The sequence below is a fragment of the Ambystoma mexicanum genome, chromosome 7p (assembly GCF_040938575.1).
Source record: "Ambystoma mexicanum isolate Mex_15411 chromosome 7p, UKY_AmexF1_1, whole genome shotgun sequence".
NCBI classification, from domain to species: Eukaryota; Metazoa; Chordata; class Amphibia; order Caudata; family Ambystomatidae; genus Ambystoma; species Ambystoma mexicanum.
The window spans coordinates 97,910,138-97,930,104 of NC_090939.1; the positions used below are offsets into that span (position 1 = coordinate 97,910,138).

The 19,967-nt window shown below is 44.1% G+C and overlaps 1 protein-coding gene across 9 annotated transcripts in view; it reads right to left on the reverse strand.

Moving 5' to 3' along the window:
* The window catches only part of SPICE1 (spindle and centriole associated protein 1), a 1,365,450-nt gene that overhangs the window by 549,084 nt on the left and 796,399 nt on the right, over positions 1 to 19,967 (reverse strand). For all 9 annotated transcript variants that reach the window (XM_069635857.1, XM_069635859.1, XM_069635855.1 and 6 more), the window contains one exon: positions 6,803 to 6,934. In XM_069635857.1, coding sequence (XP_069491958.1) covers positions 6,803 to 6,934 — 132 coding nt within the window. The remainder of the gene's footprint in view (positions 1 to 6,802; positions 6,935 to 19,967) is intronic.

A 19,967-nucleotide genomic window follows, 5' to 3' on the forward strand; every position in this document is an offset into this window, starting at 1 on the left:
TATTTCTTTCCAATATATCTCCGCTTTAGGGCATTCCCAGACGATGTGGAACAGTGTGCCAGGAACCGGGCATCCTCGCCAGCAGGTTTCAGGGATCTTCGGGTTGGCTCTGTGGATTTGAGTTGGGGTAACATAGTACCTATAACAACGTTTATATGCCCCTTGCCTATTCGAAATGCATTGGGAGCTTTTGTGGAACCTTGCCCATATCTTCCCCCATTCTTCAATTTCTATCTCTCGTCCCAGGTCCTTTTCCCACTCTAACATGTATCTTTCTTTTTTTCCCGGGTCTGCCCTGTCCAATAGGCGATAGATGGATGAGATCCTACCTCTATTAGCTGGGGACGTTAACAAGAGCTCCAATGCTATCAGCTCACTGGAGCATTTATCTCGAGTCCCTCTGTGGGACAACCAGTGTCTAATTTGAGAATATCGGAATCTTTCACATTCCCCTACCCCAAATTTTACTTTACATCTCTCAAACGAGATGCCTCCCTCTGCCCCCCCCCCCCCCCATCTTCTAAAAATGTGTTCGTTGTGCTCAGTCCACCCTCTATCCAGGCCTGAAAACCGGATGGGGGATTCCCTGGCAAGAAGTCGGGACTATTCCAGATTGGAGTTAGGGACCCAAGCGACCCACGGAGGCTCCATTTGCGGGCTGCCATTTACCAGCATTGTACTGTTAGTGTGGATCGGAGGGGACCGGTGTGTGTGTGTGTGTGTGTGTGTCTTCATATTTGGTAAGTGTGGTAAGCTGGAAGGTGTGGTCGGGAACCAGGCTTCTTCAATTTGTGTCCACTTCGGGGGGTCTGTCTCTTGCACCCAGGAGAACGTGTGCGATAGCTGGGCGGCCAACGTGTATCTGGCCAGATCGGGTACTCCCAGCCCCCCTTGTGCTTTCCCCCCTCATCATAATAGGTTTACTGATTCAAGGCCTCCCCCCACACCCCCAGACAAATTCTTGTATTTTCCTCTGAAGGGCTTTTAGAGCAGGACCTGGGATCTGAATTGGTAAGGCTGTACAGTGGTATAGCCACCTGGGGATTAAGTTAATTTTAATGGCCGTTATTCTCCCGAACCATGAAATTTCATGCTGCTTCCACCTTTTGAGATCGTTTGAGGTTACTGATTAGTTGAGGGATGTTACTTGAATATAGGCGTAGTGGGTCATTTGCGATGTGTACCCCGAGGTATTCGATTGGACCCGACGCCCACAGGATTAGTGTTAGAGGGGCTAAGGAAACTTTCTTGCAAGGAGATGTTAATGGTGAAGGCAGTGGATTTGGCTAAATTTACTTTGAACCCTGACAGGGTGCCAAAAGCTTTAATTTCTGCCCATAGTGCTTCTAATGATGTTGCCAAGTTGGATGCTGTAATTAGGACATCGTCTGCATACAATGCGATTTTATATTCATGACCACCCACCGTTAGCCCCGTTATGCTGTTTTGCCTAATTTTAGCCGCAAAGGGTTCCATGGACAGGGCGAAAATGAGGGGTGAGAGCGGGCATCCTTGCCTAGTGCCCCTAGATATGCGTATGTTTTCTGACCTGATGCCGTTGACCCGCAGTTGTGTTTTTTTTAGCTTGATAGTTGGACATAACCCATGTAATAAAATTAGGACCAAATCCGACATGTTTAAGAACTGCTCGGATGTATCCCCAGTCCAACCGATCAAAGGCTTTGTGGGCATCTAGCGAAATAACAGCCAACCCAACCTTCAGTTTGTGGGCACTTTCGATTATGTTTATTGTCCTCCTGATGTGGTCGTGAGTGCTCCTTCCCGGGATAAAGTCAGTTTGGTCGCGATTGATTAGCGATGGGAGGACCGGGCCTAGTCTCCTAGATAGTACTTTGGAGAAAATCTTTCCGTCATTGTTCATCAGCGAGATGGGCCTATAAGAGTCGGGTGATTCAGGGTCTTTTCCCGGCTTAGGAAGTAAGATTGTAAGTGACTCGGCCATAGATTCCGTAACTGATTTTGTAGTTAAAAAGGAGTTGAACAAGGCTGCCAACTGTGGTGCTAAGATTCTGGAATATTTATTTTTTTTAGAAGTTTGCGGAGAATCCATCTGGCCCAGGCGCAGTTGATTTAAGAGATTTGATGGCTTCAATAACCTCTTCAGCGTCAATGGGGTCTTCCAGGGCTTCTAGCTGTGTTGAGCTTTGGGTGGGCATCTCTTTTAGGTATTCAGGCAAGGCGCCTAGAACTGTGTGGTCGCCAGACATTGCAATTTTTGGTGCCCAACTAATTCTTGATTTTCTCTGGCTCAGAGTAGTGTAGTTAACCGTCTTCAGCCCGCAACTTGAGAATGTTGTTTCAGCTATGGATCTTTTTTAGTATCTGTGCTAGGACTCTGTTTGCTTTATTTCCTTTACTATAGTAGAATTGTCTGGTAAATGCTAGCGACTTGGCAGTTCGGTCGGCACAGTGCATTTCTAAAGCTATTTTAGCTTTCCTCAGGTCTCTTTCCGTCTTCCTGGAATACCGCATCTTTAATTCATTTCCCCATCGATTTACTTCCGATTCCAACTTGGTTGTTGCAATGATCAAGGAGCCTCTGACTACAGTTTTCATTGCGTCCCAAATGATACTGATAGGGGAATTAGTAGTTGGATGTTGTGGTTTCCACTTCGGATCTGATACTTTCATCCAGAAGTAGGGAGTCATTTAGTTTCCAGTACCTCTGTCGGGGATTTTTGACCCGACACAGCTAGATTGAGACTGGGGCATGGTCCGAGATCATGCAGGTGTGGATATTAGCCATGTTTAAGCATGGGTACAGTATTCCGGATATAAGGATCAAGTCTATTCGCGAGTACCCTTTATGCACATGGGAATAGTGAGTATAGTCTCTCGATGTGCCATTGAATATTCTCCAGGCGCCAACAGTCTCGATTTCTCTGAGCAGTTTGGCTAAGGATACAGCTTGTGAGAAGTCTGTGTTCATGGGAGGAAGAGTTTTGTCAACTTGTGGATTTGGTATGGAGTTAAAATCGCCGCCGATAAGATGCCCAACTTGAAAAGCTAAGATTTTCGGGATTAGGTCTGCGATGTAACTGGCTTGGGACGTGTTAGGTCCCTAGATTGTTGCGATTGTGATAGGGATTTCCTCAAACAGGCCTTTGAGTAGGAGAAAGCGGCCCTCTGGGTCTCTTTTTATTGTGATTTTTGATAAGGGGCCTCTGTCGCTTAGTAATATCGCCACGCCTCTTTTCTTCCCAGCTGTAGCGAAAAAGGCTTGCTTGTATCTGCTAAATTTTATTCGATGTTCATCCTCCTGTAGTAGGGGAGTCTCTTGGAGTAATACAATATCCCCAGATAGTTGCCCTAGCCTGTGTTCCACGGACCGACGCTTTCTAGGTGAATTGATACCTTGGACATTCCAAGAAAGGACGCGCATCTTGCTTATGTCAGCCATCGTACAACCCGTTTGGGCTTGATGTGCAATGTCTTTTGGTCCGTGGCTGAGGTCGCGAGCCTCTTGGACGTGTAGCGGATTTGTGTTGGTATTGAACTCGTCTTGTTGTTGCTGTTGTATGTTGCAGGTCTCTCAGAACCCTTACCCACCCCTGCCCTCCCACCCCATAACTAGCTGGTAGGAGAAACCTCATCCTACTGCCGCTGGGAGAGCTGGTGGCGCCAATGCGCCTGATGTTGGCCAACTGGGCCGCCGAAGTAAAGTATAATGTTGTTGTAAGTAGTGCTCTCGCTTTCGGTAAAATGCATGTGATTAATTTAACTTTAGGATTTGCCACAATATAATTCAGAGGGAGCAGTTGCCTGCGGCTTGAGGGTCTATAGTTGCGTGCGGTGTCAGGACCTTTTCATCATGTGTCGGCATCTTTCTTTGGAGGACCACGGGGTCTATGTCGTCTAGAGGCTTTTGACCATCCCTCTTCCCGGAGGACGGTCTGGGGGGGTGGGGGGGATGGGCTGGGACTTCGGGTTCGGAATCCTCCTCCGTGCTCTTACGCCCCATAAATTTGTTTGCCTCTTTCATGGATTGTATCTGTTTTTGGGACCCCTCCCATGTGAATCTTACTGATGTTGGAAATCCCCAATGGTACAAGGTCTTCCTTTCGCGTAGCCATTCTGTCAGTGGGCGCATGATTTTCCGTTTCTGCAGTGTTGAGTTTGCCAGGTCCTGCTACAGAGATATTGCCGTTCCTTGGAAGGTGATTTGGCGCATCGGTCTTGCTTCGCGCATAATTTCCTCCTTTATTTGGAAAAAGTGCACCCTCACTAGGACATCAGGGGGGAACTTGGATGTTTTTCTCTGAGTTGTTCTAGGTACCCGGTCCAGCTCGAGGGGTACATCATCTGGAAGAGTGATTATGAAACGGAGAAGTTTCGAGACATAGGATTTCAGATCCGCGTCTGGGATGGAGGATGGGATACCCCGTATGCGGATGTTGTTCCTACGGGAGTGGTTTTCCGCGTCTTCTTGCTTTGCTTCAAGGATGGAGCATCTCTCCTCTAGGGCTAATATTCGATCTCTGTCATGCTCCGTCTCAAATCTTTGATCGCAGACCTCCGATTCTAGTTCGGAGGTTTGGCGCGCCGCTTCCCCTATCCTTTTGTCCAGCGAGTTGATTTTCTTTGATACTGCCTCTGTGCTTTTTTGAATTTCCCTGGTTAGCGCTGATAAAAGACCTTGCAGGTCAGCTTTCGTGGCAACCTGTGGTGAATTCTGGTCAGGCGCCGCTGAAGAGGGCGTGTTGGATTTTGCAGGCTCCTCCATCGGGTCCAGCTTTCTGGCTTTATCGGTGGAGGAATTAACCATGAGGGTGGCAATGTCTGCCTGCTTGGTCGATTTCCCGCTTCGTGACATTGTGCTTGAAAGGTGCCTGTCTTGACGCGGTGTTCGTGCGGCGGGTCCGCTCCCCCCTCAGAAACTGGGGACTCGCCTCGACACCCAGGGCCCCACCAAAGTGGCACCGATAGGGGTAGCAAGGAGGGGAGCCCACTCCCGGAGTACTGTTGCTGCTGGGTATTCTGGCGGAAGGTTGCTGTTGGACCGGCCTAATTCGGTCTTAGGAAGAGTCGGCGGGAGAGGGCACCGCTGGTGGGGCTTCAGGCCAGGCGGGTGTAACTGTCTCTAGTTGGGGGGAGTTGTGGGAGGGGGCCGCTCGTGAATGGTGATGTTGTGGCCCACTTCTGGGCACTGTAGAAGACTACTCCCTCCCCACCCCCCCAACACCTCACCTCACCTCACCTCACCTCACGCCGCAGGACCCGGGCTCTCTCGTAGTTCCAGTAGGCCCACAGTCGCCTGGATCAGCCCTGATGGGATGGATCCCGCGGGCTGTTAGCTGTAGGGGAAGGTCCCGTAGCACCTCACCGGCCCAGCGATGTGGCTTACGTCAGGTCAGGCAGCGTATGAATCCCTCCGGTCTCTGCGGCCTCGGGGTGGTGTCGGTCCTGTGTTGGTCCCTCAGGAGGATTCCAGATAAATGGCCGGGTCCGGGGCGAAGGGCCCCCTCCAGGTGCGGGATGAAAGGCGCCAATCGGGTCACCCACGAGCAGCTCCAGTGGCGGGTAGCTCGCCCGCCCCGAAACAAAGCGCCGGACAGCAGCAGTGGAGGTAAGGAGCCTGGGGGCGGCGGGTGAGCGGCGGATGGCCCGTGCCCCTCCGCACCTCAGGCTGGTGGATCACCGATTCTATGATGCCGGCCGGAGCGGCGCTGCCTCGTAGCCTGGTGGATCACCGATCCGATGATGTCGGCCGGAGCGGCGCTGCCTCGTAGCCGGGCACGGTTTTATTCGCACATGCCTTCTTTTCTTTGGGCGATGCAGCTGAGTAGCTGAGTGTTGAAAGCTTTCGGCAGCCAGAGATATGTCTAGTTCATTCGTCCTTCCCCCTGTGGGCGAATGCCTCATGGTGTGGCGGCCATTTTACTACAAACAGGTCCCGGTCCGAGGAAAAGGTTGAAATCATGTCAAATCAGGCACGGCTGATGTCGTCCTTCGAACTATACCATCAGAGAGGCTTCCGACACAAACCGTATAGTTTGTTAATTAAAACGGGGTCTAGGAACGAAGATATGCAGTGTGGCGCATTGGGCCAGGCAGGAGGTCTTAGGAAGCCATGCCGTACGCAGTGGCTACAAGCCACGCCCCCAAAAAGCATTCTTTTTAAAAAAGGAGACATATCCTTTCCTTTAGTTGTATGTATAGTGTAAGGGACAGAAATATGTTTTGAACAAAGGACGGTGGACTTGTTGCTTTAGACTGACATCCTGGCACTCCTTAGTATTATTTGAGGCAGGGCAAACCCTCTTAAAACTAGGTTTCAGACAGGGATTTTTCTTTCGTCTTACTACCAATAAAAAGTCTATAGCCAGAACCATGTCTCCTGTGTGCCGACCTCCTGCTTCCACAATTCTACATAATACTTATGGAAAATATTTTATTCTTTCCATTCAACCTGCTCTTGAAAGGTTGGAAGATGGCATATTTAGAACTGCAAACCTTTTGCACACATCTCTTACAAGAAAAAAAACACTGGCTTCTTTGTACATCATGTTATTGTTTTTTTTTGTGAAAAAAATACAACATTGTCACTTTGTTATTTTCTCATACCTGACTTCAGCAAACAAGGCTTTACGACTGCCTACATGTGGGAAGAAACGGGTGCAGATTTGGCCCGATATCAATTGCAACAAAAAAGTTACAAGGTTTTGCATGCCAACCTACCAAAATGTTGGAAAAAGGGCTCAGCACTGGCAGTTAAGGGGTTAAAACAACTTCACTCAAGACACTGACTGGGAAGGACAACAAGTAGCTACTTTGCCATTACCTGGTTACAACTGTTTTCTTCCCGGAGGACCATTATTTCTGATGTCAGAGCATCAATCAACATACGATGGTCACGAAGCTCATCTTCAAGGCGTTTCCGTTCTTCCAGTTCCCTTTTCAGATGCAGCTCACCCTACGACAATACACAATGAAAAATACTCAATTGAAATTCTAATTCTCATTCCTGTGTACTATCATAAAAATATGATTATCTCTGAATAAGAATGTGAAATCAGATTACAACAAAGGAAGTATAACAAAGCCAGATCAACTAAAATAAGTAATCAATACATGTTTATAAATTAACTCAGTTATGAAAAAGAAAAATAAACAACAACTTCTGCCAAGATTCAGTTACCACACAGGATTCAAATATCATGTTACAACAGTATGATTTCCTATTACTGCAAGAAACCTGGGCTACTGACGTACTACTATGGGATTGGTTCGATATTGTTCAGTTGACTGCCAAAAAAGGTGCCAAAGGACGACCAATGGGAGGCCTAATAACTGCTTGTAAACAGACCTCACAAGCTGTTACAAACAATCAATGGTCTAGTTTGAATTCATTTCTGTCTGTGACCCATGAGCTTGCTATTGGTGGTACTAGCATGCATCTTTGTATTATAAATGTATACTGGAACCCACTAAAATACACAGACTTACAACTTAATAAGGAAATGAATAATTTGATCAAGAAAATCGATGAATGGTGTGTAATAAATGTGAATGGCCTAGTTCTTATAGCAGGTGACTTGAACAGGGATTGTAATATTGACCAATTAGAGGTTGATGCATAAATATCGGCTGGTAACCTAGAAAACATGAAGGCTAAAACTGCAGTGTGTAACCCCAAATTAAGAGGGGCTATATGGTCTAATTTTATAGAAATCATGGGACTGACAAAAATTGATAACAATTGTTATACATGGAATGCTAGAGGGTGCTGTTCCATTTTTGGATACATTTTTGTAACTGCTGGCCTTGATAAACACTTGCCAAAACTTAATGTGGTCGATATGCCTACTAGCGATCACAATTTGCTACATATGGACTTAACAAGGTCTAACAGAAAAAACATCATGCTATACCGAGGGCTTGCTTGTGAATTCCAGAGGAAATAGAATACGATGGACTTATGCAAAAACAAAAGATTTACTTCTGTCTTAGTACGAGATTTTAACAATATGTCCAGGGAAGAACGTGAGTTGAACCTCTCTACGAGTAAGTTTACCAAAAATATCAATGATATTAGACTTAACTTCGTAGAGGGAATCAATCCTGCTGGTAAAAGTAGATGTATGCATGAACACTGCTTTGATACGGAGGTTCAAAATCGAAAGGCAAAAATGAGGAAAGATATCCGATAGATTCTGAAAGAAGGATATATTCCCGGACAGACACCTACACTGATCAAAAAAAAAAAAACAATATAACAACTGGTTAATTAGCCACAAGGGAATACGAGCACAACGAGATGGCGAAGAAATGCTTAATGCCATTAAAGGTAAAGATATCTCCAACTTTTAGCAAATTATCAACAATGTTGATTTAACCCAAAAAGATCTGCATTCACCCAAATTTGTCAAAGAAAACTGCAAGACCACTTCACGAAAATGTACGACAAAAATGGTATTCCTATAGGTGAAAATGAGAAAGTCAGTGAATGGTTATTGAACATCTTGATTCCAAATATTTCTCGTATTATTGGAAAATCAAAAAATTCTGCGGCTCATGGACCCAATAATTTATCCAATATAATCTTAAAATCTGATATTATACTGTGGGCAAAAATCGTACACATTTTATATAATGACATACTATTGACCAAAACTATACCCGAGTCTTGGAGACTAGCGCTTGTATTCCTGTATATAAAAAGGGCTCAAGACTGGCGCCGGAAAGTTACAGACCTATAGCCATTACAGACCCAGAGTCAAAAATCTTTGCTTCTATTATACTGGAAGAAATGCAAGAATGGATCAGCTGTAACAATATACTTGATTCCAAACAGATTGGGTTTAAAAAAAATATGGGCACAGACTGTGGGGGGCTAGTATTGAAAAGCCCGCAAACAAAGACTTTGGTGAAAGAAGGGACTCCTATTTTTGTAGTGTCCATGGACCTCAGTAAAGCTTTTGATTTAGTTGACCGCCCTATGCTATGGTCGATACTGAAAGATTTGAATATGCCGAAACATCTTCTGAAGATAATCATAGAGCTATACTCGGAGACAAAAATAAAAGTAAGGCTTAATTCTGAAGGTCTACTGACATTTGAGATTAATATCCCGAATGGACTCCTTCAAGGAAGTATGTTAGCAGCTACCTTATTTAATGTATACGTTTGTAGAGCGGATACAGCACTAAAGAATAAAGGTTTGGTTTCACCTAAACTAGGCGATGTATCATTTGATTAGTTAGCTTATGCTGATAATTTTTTATTTTTTGACTGTACTAAAGTAGGTCTACAAAGAATGATAAATGCATTTGTTACTTTTGTATCAGAATAACATCTAAAAATCAATGCATCTAAGACAACTTATATGTTTGGGTAAACCAAAAAAAAAAAAAAAAGAAAATAAAAATCGGCTAATATTTACATGGCATGTGGAAGGTAAACACATTAAATGCCAGAATGCATTCAAATATCTAGGATATTACTTTATACGATCTGGTTCTATTGTGACTATAAAAAATAAACTGAAAACGAAAGCAGAGATGGTTCTACGACAAATGCGTAATTTAGAGATCAAATAATATAAATATACAATGGTCCCACTTAGAAACTTTTATGTAATGAAGGAAATTCCAAGACTAATGTATGTAATTGAGTTGCATGACTTCGAAAATACTGATTTTCTGAAATCCTCAAAGTTTAATATGGAAAGGAATTCTATTCTATTTACCTAAATGTGTATCGATTGAGGCAATTAGATACAAACTAGCCCTCCAATCTTGGAAATCTATTATTATATGGAAAAAACTATTGTTATGGAGAAAATGTCTAACAAATCCATCAGATGTTCTCTATACAGTTGTGGGGATGGACCGTAATATTTACTGTAATCAACTGAAGACTAACATGGAGACATCTCTGTAATTTAGGAATCTCCACTGAGATCCTTTTGTCGAACCTTTTGAAAGTGAAAAAGATCCTAAAAAGTGATGACTGGCATCAGACTGTTAGATCAGTTATGCAGTTGAAAATGACTAACCAGTTATATTCATTTGGACATTTTTTCCTACAATTGAAGTCTATCTGGAAAAATATCCTTGCCGAAATCTACGAAATGTGTTCATGAGATTCAGGTTCAATGTTTTGAGAACAAATTATATTCAAAAGAAATGGAACCTGTTAACAGACATATGGGGATGGTGTAGATTTTGTGAAAATGAAGGTACTCAGGAAACTTTGAAGCATATATTACTTATTTGCCCAGCATTGCTTAACCAACATATTCTTTATTTTGATCAATTTGTTGAACATTAATACTGTGTCAATAGAGAATTATTGTGGTTTCAAATGACACAGCAATACTACTGCTTTAAGGATAAGGGTTACTGCCTTCCTGAAAAATATTTGTGATTTGGCTTAATATTGAGGATACCTTGTAGACTATGCTCAAAGCTTACTCACTTGATTCAATCGTGCAATGAAGAAGACAAAGATGTGATTTATCACTGTCACTTCAATTTTATGCTATACTGATACTTGTTTATGATGTGGTATTTTATGACATAAAGCTTGTTTTAAATATTTTTGAGATTTGAGCCAGGAAGATTGTTTCTTTTAAATTTGAAAAATTATTCATGAATCATCGTGTTTTGTGATAAAAATGTGTTATGGTTTTGCTGCAGCTTTTGATGTACTGTTGATGGATATGATTAGCTATTCAGTTGTATTATCCTTTGACGATATGTTTTCTAAAGATTTAAATAAACCAAGACAATAAAAAAATATATTATGTTAACAAAACAGAGCCTTTAGAGCAGTGGTCTTCAAACTGGAGGCAGGGGCTGGCTCCACTGGGGGGGCAAAAGGATGCACTGGGGGTCCAAGAATCTCTAAAAAGGGATTACGATGACTGTTTTTAATATAAAACAAGGATTAAGGTGCCTAATTTTAATAGAAAATATAAGCAGTAGAAAATATGCTTATATTTTTAAAGTGACTGGGGCCCCCGGATATCCTTTGGGCACCCTAGCGGGCAACCCCTACATGTGGGGTGGGTGATGTGGGGTGGGTACCCAGAAGAACATGTTACTTACCCCTGGTAACGTTCTTTCGACTGGATGTTCCCTCCATGCATTCCTCATCTTTGATATACGATATCCAGCGTCATCTGCTTCGGAATGTTTTTTCACCAGAGGGTGCTGGGAGTCGATGCAGTCAACTCTATATCCCTCGAGTGCCTCATTAGAGGACTATGTCATTGAAGGTTTATATAGCACGTGCAGCGCCCGTTGGCTTCAGTTCTGTTTTTCATACAGTAGAAACTACCCGCATTAGCACGACTTTGCCCATACTAAACTTTGAAGGAGCGAAAGCTGTAATTGCATGGGAAATTCTACTGTGGGGTAGGCTGGGAGGGCAATGAGGAATACGTGGGAGGAATATCCAGTCGAAAGGTGGTTACCAGGGGTAAGTAACTTGTTCCTTTGAATGGATTGTGTCCTCCCACGTCATCTTTGATAGACTACCAAAGCAGTGTTTGTTTTGGTGGGTGGGGGGTGGAAGGGAAAGAGTAAGAATTTAGTGAACCAAATGGAGGACATCTTTTCCAAAGCTTTCATCCTGACCGACGGAAGACTCAAGGCAGTAATGCTTTGTGAACGTGTGTATAGTGGACCACTTAGCTGCCTCACACATGTTTTTGATCCAGACAACCCCCTTTGCAGAGCTGTAGAGGTAGTCATGCCCCTGGTGGAATGGGCCCTTAAGCCTTCTGAAGCATCCTTGCCTGCTGCCTGTAGCATTCTGAAATTGGCAGAATGATCCATCTGGATAAGGTCTGTTTAGTCACAGCCTGACCCAGTTTGTGACCTTTATAGCCTATAAAAAGATGATCATCAATACGAAGTTTGGATAATTTAGAGATGTAGAAGCTTAGAGCTCTACGTGGATCCAATCTGTGTAATCTCTCCTCCTTGCCAGGGTGAGGTGGAGGATAGAAAGTGGGCAATACAATGTTTGTCCTAGATGGTACTCTGAAATTATTTTAGGTAAAAACGAAGGCTTAACCCTCAGGACCACTTTATCCCTGTGGAAAATACTAAAGGGTGACTTGGATGAAAGTGCCTGCAATTTACTCACTCTACGGGCTGAAGTTGACACGACGGCTCTCAATTAGGACATGGCCCTAGTCCCAGAATAGAGGTGCGCAGGATTTGTCTCGAGCCCTTTTCCTTCCAGTTTCTTTGTCTCGAGCCCTTTTCCTTCCAGTTTCTTTGGAAGGAGCGGTAGGAGCATGGCTTGCTGAGGATTTTTGCCTCAAATATTTTCAGCAGTTCTCGACCTAAATGCTTTCAATTCGCCCAGTGTGGAGGCCTTTGTGGGACAAGATGCCCTCTCCGGGGAGGAGTTTGACGAGGAAGTCGAAGAAGGCAACCTGTGGTACCTCTTTTTCCATTTCCTCAAGTACGATGAAGAGTGGCGGGAGCCATGCCCCGAACTGGATCTTAACTTTCTTCCCTCGAGGAGAGTCGGCTCTCGGTTCATCGGAAAAAGGTTTTTTAGACTAGGTAGATGGGGATTTTTTTTTAACCTACCGCCAATTTCCCATTTTGCTCCATCAGAGCCTTTCCGATCATAGACTGGCATTTGGAGCAGGCCGAGTTCTTGTGCTCCACACAAAGACAACACAGACATACTCGATGTGGGTCGGTTATCGACATTTTGGAGTCACAGTCTCGATACTTCTTCAACCCGGTCTTCGACGTTTTGCGATTAGAACTAAAGCAGAGCACAGTCGTTTCTCGAAGCGTAAGCTTACTCGTCAAAAAAACCAAACTGAAGCCAACGGGCGCAGCATGCATATATATATACACATATATATATATATATATATATATATACACACAAACCTTCAATAACGAGTTGACTGCATCAACACACAGCACCCTCTGCCGAAAATAAAATTCCACAGCAGCTGAAGCTGGATATCGTATTTCAAAGATGAGGAACACGTGGGAAGACAATCCATTTGAAACATGTTTACTCAAGGGGGGCTTGGTATGAAAAGGCTTGAAGAGCACTGCTTTAGAACATCCCTGTGAGGCATGGAATTGGCAGTTCACCTTCATTTCATTATTGTAGGGCCAATAGGATAATAAATTTCACAATTATTACCCCTCATCTTGCATGAAGGGGTGACGTAACAATAACCCTTTCTTCATCATGGGATCTTCTTTACTGATCCTACACATCATCAGAACAGCAAACCACAAACTTGAGAGAAGGGATGAGGACAGCCAGTAAGACCTTTCCTGGAGGTGAAACGCTCACCTCATATTTGTGTTCAGCCATTAGGAGAAATGTTTGAACCAAGCATGATAGACTAATCACCTTCATCCTTTGGAGATATAGAATAGGACACATTGGCTAACAAGTACACCTGCTGCTATTACAGCTCTTAGAGAAGCAGGAGGCGGTAGTCTAGAAGCACTTTATCAAACTTGATATTGCTATATTAGTCCACATACCCAAAAGCACCACGCGCCACATGGAAGCGAAAAGAGACAAGGAAGGCATTCATAATCATAGTTAATCATTGGTATCTTCACTTTAATCACAAGGGGTTGACAAGTCAAATGAAACCAAAAGAACAAAAATTGTAGCTAGAAACTGTGGTCAATTAAATATGTTGCACATAGAAACTTGACCCACTTTGAATACATGAGGCCTTGTGAAAACATGGATTGACCTGCATGCAACTACTCTCCAAATGTCCACAATAAAGTTTATGCCTCATGGGAGTAATGGTAGTTGCTTTGTCTCACATTAGGAGCTCTAGGTCTGCCAGCAAGAGATCCACCAGACTTCGAGTAGCCATGAATGATGCAAGCCAAAATCCATTCTGTGATGGATTTTAAATGCTGGGAGAACTATGACGATTGTACCGTAATTCACTAAAATGTGTATGCCCTGCCTTGGTAATCTGCAAGATTCTTTTGAAATCTAATGTGCAAAGCAAATATTTTGTGGATTGAAAGGATTAGGGAAGACATTTTTTTTGATTACCATGAACATTAGTGAACACCCTGAGAAGACATGGGTGCTGTCCAAGAGAAACCTTATCCTGTGAAATATTGGTCATGTGGAACTGTTAGGGAGAATTCTCATTTTATGGCTAATTTCCCTCACCTAGCGAGTCCCCCAGCAGCTTTGCTGGATTTCTGGAGTTTATTTTTTCACTTGGTAAGAGTGTGAGCTTTTTCCCCCCCTCTTACCCATGTTTTGCCATGTGTCTTCTACCTGTTTTTGTGATTGTGGAATCTGGAGTACACCACTTCAGTAGTCCCCTTCTTTTGTGTGTTACACAGCACCTTCAGTGCAGTGACATAGGGTTGTCTTTTAGACTCCCCCCTCCTCACCCCCAACTCCATTTCTGGGGCTGACTACAGTCCCCCAGAAAAGGGTAAAGTTGCCATTAACTTTATCTAGTCATTTAACCACAGATCCAGTACACCCCATCTTACATGGAGTACTGGAAAGGGTTACTCTGTATCCCTTTTTATCTGTACCTCCTAGAACATTGTTTTGATCTTAACATTTAGACTTGGCTGGTGGCAGTGGTATCTACCCTAACGTTTCTACCGCGATAATATTATATAAACGTGGTATTGTTTTAGGCTATTATATTAGCCTCGAACATAAACACGCTTGACCAAATACTTTCTTTTGGTTCCGGTCAGGTTTATTCGCCATTTCTTTTTGTTAAAGTCCTTCTTGTGTTTTACTTTGAGCGGCAAACCAGGTATGCCTCCTTTCTTCACGGTCTTTTGGCGGGCTTCTGCCAAGAAACCCTCCTCCAGGCGCCTGGGTGTCTAGGTGGGCTGAATATGAGGGAGGGTGTAGTCACCCCCCTGCACAGGGTATCCTAGGAAACCCAAGTCGCACTTTGCCATGATTGGCTGAGGTGGTTGTCCGGGCTGGACAACCCCCCTGCTGCGTGATTGAGAGCCAGGCTGTGTGAATGGGGGATTTTTGCATAAAAGGCAGGTCTCTTTGGGCTAGAAGTCAGAGTCGCTACTGGAACTACAAGGAACCGAAGAGAAGCGGAGAAGAAGACTGCTGCAACTACCCGTGGCGGTGCAGCCCTGTTGCAGTCCTGCGCTATCTACCCTTCGACGACCAGAGAAGATCCAGTCCGGAGTCTTCTTCCCTTGAGCCTGGTGGGGATAACCAGCTCATCTTCCACAGCCAGAGGATCCTCTTCTTGGTTAAAATCGCTGCACACTGCTGTAGTGGTCTGGATAGCCATCTGAAGAGCCTCTCCTGTTTTTAAGGAGCGTACCTTTTATTCACCCTCGCTGCTGCCAGCTTCATCCCTGTGTGGTGCAGACCCCTCCAGACGTCGTCCTTCGCACCGAAGCTCTAGGAACCATGGGTCTGCACGAAAGTACCAGGAACAACTGCCGGGGCACCAGCTTCTTCATTGAATAAAGTACTGTGTTCTGCTAGTGGAATTAGGGTGAATCCCTCTTTCTTCGCCTCCAAGGCTTGCCCTTGTTTTCCCTCCTCCTTATAACTTTTGCTTCCTCCGTTGACAATATCCAAGCACTCCTGGCAACATTGAATCTTGAACTGTCCAACTGTGATCCTCAACAACAGGAACCCGGTTCCACTTGACACTGGCTCCGGCCTATTGTCTTGAATTCCGTCAAATAGTGTTCTCTGATTCTGTCTGCTTTGACAAAAGTATTGCCTATGATTTTTGCCCCCAACTCTCTCTGGTTAACTCAGGTGCTAAGTGTGTTTTTTCCCCAGTAACATTTCTTGCCGCGGATACGCGTTTCTTTAGTAAGACCGAACTGTCATTACTGTCAAAAAGTGATTGCAAGTGTATTCTCAGTAACGTCTTTTGTTTCGCAACACCGGTCCGTTAAAACATAGGGTACTTACCTTGAGTTAGAGTGTACCCAAGTGAATTGGTTGGTTGTAGTGTATTTTACGTGTCGTTTTGAATTAATAGAAGTGTTGTGTTAATAACAAATGGTTTAAAAATACATTTACTTATATTTTTAACCTGAAACCTTGAGTCACTGTTTGCTTGAGTCACAGTAATTGTGGTCCCTTGTAATCTCTGCTACTGCTCATATACTCTTGAGATAAGCCTGGCTGCTCCTCTACTGCTACCACTTTAACATAGTAGTACAGGCTTGTACCAAAGGTAAAACTTGTATTGCCACCTGTAGTCTTAATTGTGTGTAGTGGTCCCTAAGGGCACTGCACAGGATTCTGCCCAACAGGAACCAACACCTGCATTTAATTAGCAAGAGAAAAGCTTTAGTACTGTTAAAACAAATCGTGTCCCCAAACCTTCTATGATGGGACCTTCCGCTAGCCCCCCCAAGCTACCTTGGGTCCCCATCATATCTGCTGGTTTTGTTGTGTCAATGTTGGAGTGTATTTGAGTTGCATTCCCACTCATGTTCTTGCAACACATGGTAATGGAGGCCGGCTGTCTATGCCCGACACATACTGGGCTTAAAGGGATATGTTTGTTCATCAATTCCAAAATCAGTGGTGCTATTTAAGTTAGTGTTCGAGTCTGCACCTCAGTGCATGCATATTTTTTTAGGTAGAACATTGCGACTGTGTTACTTCTCCACCTGGGCTTTTCCCGGACTTGGTATGTGGAACCTACAAAAAGCTAGAGAATTGGTCACAAGCTACAGGATTTAGAAGTATTCTGGCTATAGACTGGTTCATGTCTCGTGTTATTCGGAACAGAGATTGGATCTCCACCCTTTTATTGAGGTGTTGGTTGTAATGGAAACTGGGGGATTTTCAAAAGGGCATTAACAGATAATGTTTTGTTTGTTCTATTATTTTACCGCATGGACGGCCTTTTGCTTTATTGCCACTTGGATCTTCCCAATCAACAGTTGCTTGCGGCTTCTGTGCTCCGAGTTCTTATTGAACAGTCGCATATGTAGTCTTCGCTGTGGCACTGAAAAGTAGGAGACAATCATTCCTATCAGTTTAACCATTATTATTACATCATCTTGTACAATGGCTAATAAAGGTGAACCATTGCCATGAAGGCTTGTACTCTTTCCCTGTACGGGAAAGCCAGTACCTGATCAGGGTCTCCTTCTACTGTTACATTTCTTTTTTTCTGGGTTGAGACTTGACTTTGAAACATTGATTGAGAACCCCAATTGGAGAAATAGTTTGATTGAGACCAGAGTGTTCTGCACAAGTGCAATGAGACCACCAATAGCACCTTGGTTAAAAAAATAAAATAAAAACAAATGTTATCCCCAAAGGAAGAACTTTGAACCGGTAGGGTAATGCACTTGGCTTGAATAGCAGGAATCATTATGCTTTGGGAACATTAAAAGAAATGTACAATGCTGCTATGTAGTCTTCCTGGCTCAATAGGGGAAAGACTAGATCCAGTAAAGAGTACATCATTTTGTCTTTTTTGGATACAAGCACGTACATTTTGAACATTCCCTTTCCTTTATGGATTGTTGGAAGCTCTTGTATTGCCCCACTTTTGTGGGAAAGCTGAAGGAGGCATTTTGAGAGAGTAGATTTACTTTACAGGGAGATCAGCAACTGTACACTGGAAGTGCCTAACAGCCACTGGTCAGTGGTGATTACCTCCTATTCATGGACAAACCGCTTTAGTCTTCACTTCCCTTTTCTTATGTCTGTCCTACTCCCACCCCCACACCACCCGCAGTTACATTCCAACTATGGTGTAGACATAATCGCGATATTGTTCCTGCAGAGTCTGGATACGTTCCTGCAGGGTCTGGATACGTTCCTGCCGACTTTGCCTCCAGGAACAATGTATCCTCTTTGATTAAAGTTGGAACCTCTGCACGAGAACAGCCTGCACGATAATGGTCTCACAGGCTTCATGATTTCTTGTTCTTTGCTTTTTCCATGGTGCCATAGACCAGGCTAACAAATAAATATTCTGCATCTATTGGAATGTTGATCAGGTTGGACTATCACATGCCCGAATACGCTGGTCTGGGAGTAGTGTTTCAAGACTGCTTCATTAGCTGCGGTTTCTGCTTCATCAAGTTTCCTTTCAATTACCGTATATGACGCAACCTGGCCTTCTTGAATAACTGCCTCCACCAGTGTCTTGACTCCTTCAGGCCATGCCCTTGAGTAAAGCCTGCATTTCATCCCATTTGGAAGCAGCATGCCGAGTGAGCAAGGCAGTTGAATTAGCGACGCAGATATATATATATATATATATATTTTGTAAACTTTATTTAACAATTGGCAACACCACAGATTTTTCGATACCAGCACATTTAGCAGACTTACACAATAATACAATGCCAGTTTTATTGAACTTGGCAGCAGCAAAAGCATCAGCCACCTAGGTTCCCATGACCGTACGATTACTGGCCACTTGTTTTCTAAGATACCTGCGAAAGTCAGACCATATATCTTTGCGCCTAGTACTAGAATGCACTAATGTTTAATAAATCTCCTCTTTATCATTGGCCCAAATTACACCATTTCACCATTTGGTAACTGTAGGTGAGCGATACAATATCCATTTCAACAGTATGTGCCTTTTCGCCAGCAACAGAACCAAGTTTACAAACCTACATTTAACTTCGACATCTTCCCAATATATCCCAGCATGCAGGCTACTGGTGTAACCTCTATCTGCTGCTCAATTACTTCCTGTAGTACGCTGTACACCCTCTCCCAGTACACCTTTAATTTGGCACAGATGTGAAACATGTGCAATAAACCTGCATCTTTTTCCACACACCTGGGGCATCTGCTCGCACAATCTGCATTGGACTGCCGCATTTTCACCGGTATGTAGTGCAGCCGGTTAACAATTTTAAATTGTATGAGTAGGAACCTTGAATTAAATGATATTGAGCTTGCACACATACGACCACGTCTCTCCGTAAGCTGTACTCTGAGATCGCGCTCCCACTTAGCCTTATTGTCAGGACCCCGTTTCTTAAAGGCATGGTCTAATAAAAATTTGTATTGTCCCAACGGGTCGGCCATGTTTTTTTAAGCCTAAGTGGCTCGATTTTAGAAAACTTTCCTATGGACCTTACCCGAGTTTTCGTCCATTAAACGCACGCGAAAACAAGCACCAGGGAGGCGCCATTTTCTGATAATCCTATCTTTTCCCCGATCGCCCTGGCAGACCTGCTTTTGCGGCACTAAATCAATTCCCCCGCCCCTGAGCCTGTCATCAGCAGACTCGTACCGCCCATTTCCCAACGCCAAAGCACGTCTTGTGTCAACATTCGCTGCGCTTCAGCTAATGAAGTGTCGCCATGGAAAGGGCAGGACGCCTCTCCTCAATAAGTATAAACAGACCGTTTCACAACACACAGCAGCAGATTTTCGATTCCATTCCTCTCTCTGTTACTTTGAGTATTCTGTGACTCATTTCAGTGCTCGGGTCAGCTACCTTCGCCGCTTGTAGCCCGTGTGAACAGATATCAGTACCACTGCTATAAATTATTTTAGTTTGTTTAACACACAATGGCTACAATAATGCCCTACATGTACGAGCCCGAGTATACCGAGGAGGAACTACTGGAAAGGGAAGCACGTGAAAACGATGGGGATTCGGACGGCAGTTGGCAGGACGAATCAACAGATGAAGAGCCTGGGCCTAGTCGAATGGACGGCGTCTCCACCTGGTGCACATGCAATCGGTGCGAGCTAATGCCAACTGAGGACGAGAACTGCTGCTGCCGAGAAAACTCGGGATGCCTGGCCTACATTTCGGAAGGCGAGCCACGACCGCAATGCATCACCGAGCTGCCAGACTTCAGGGCAGCCTGCCTCACACGGGCCGTGTTGAGAATGATGGTGCTTATGCACGAACTTCGAGCAACTGTTCGTCCTCGTAATCCGAGTAACGAGTAAGTATACTCTGCTTGTCATGCCACTCCTATTTCATGTTCTTCTACTACATCCAAAAT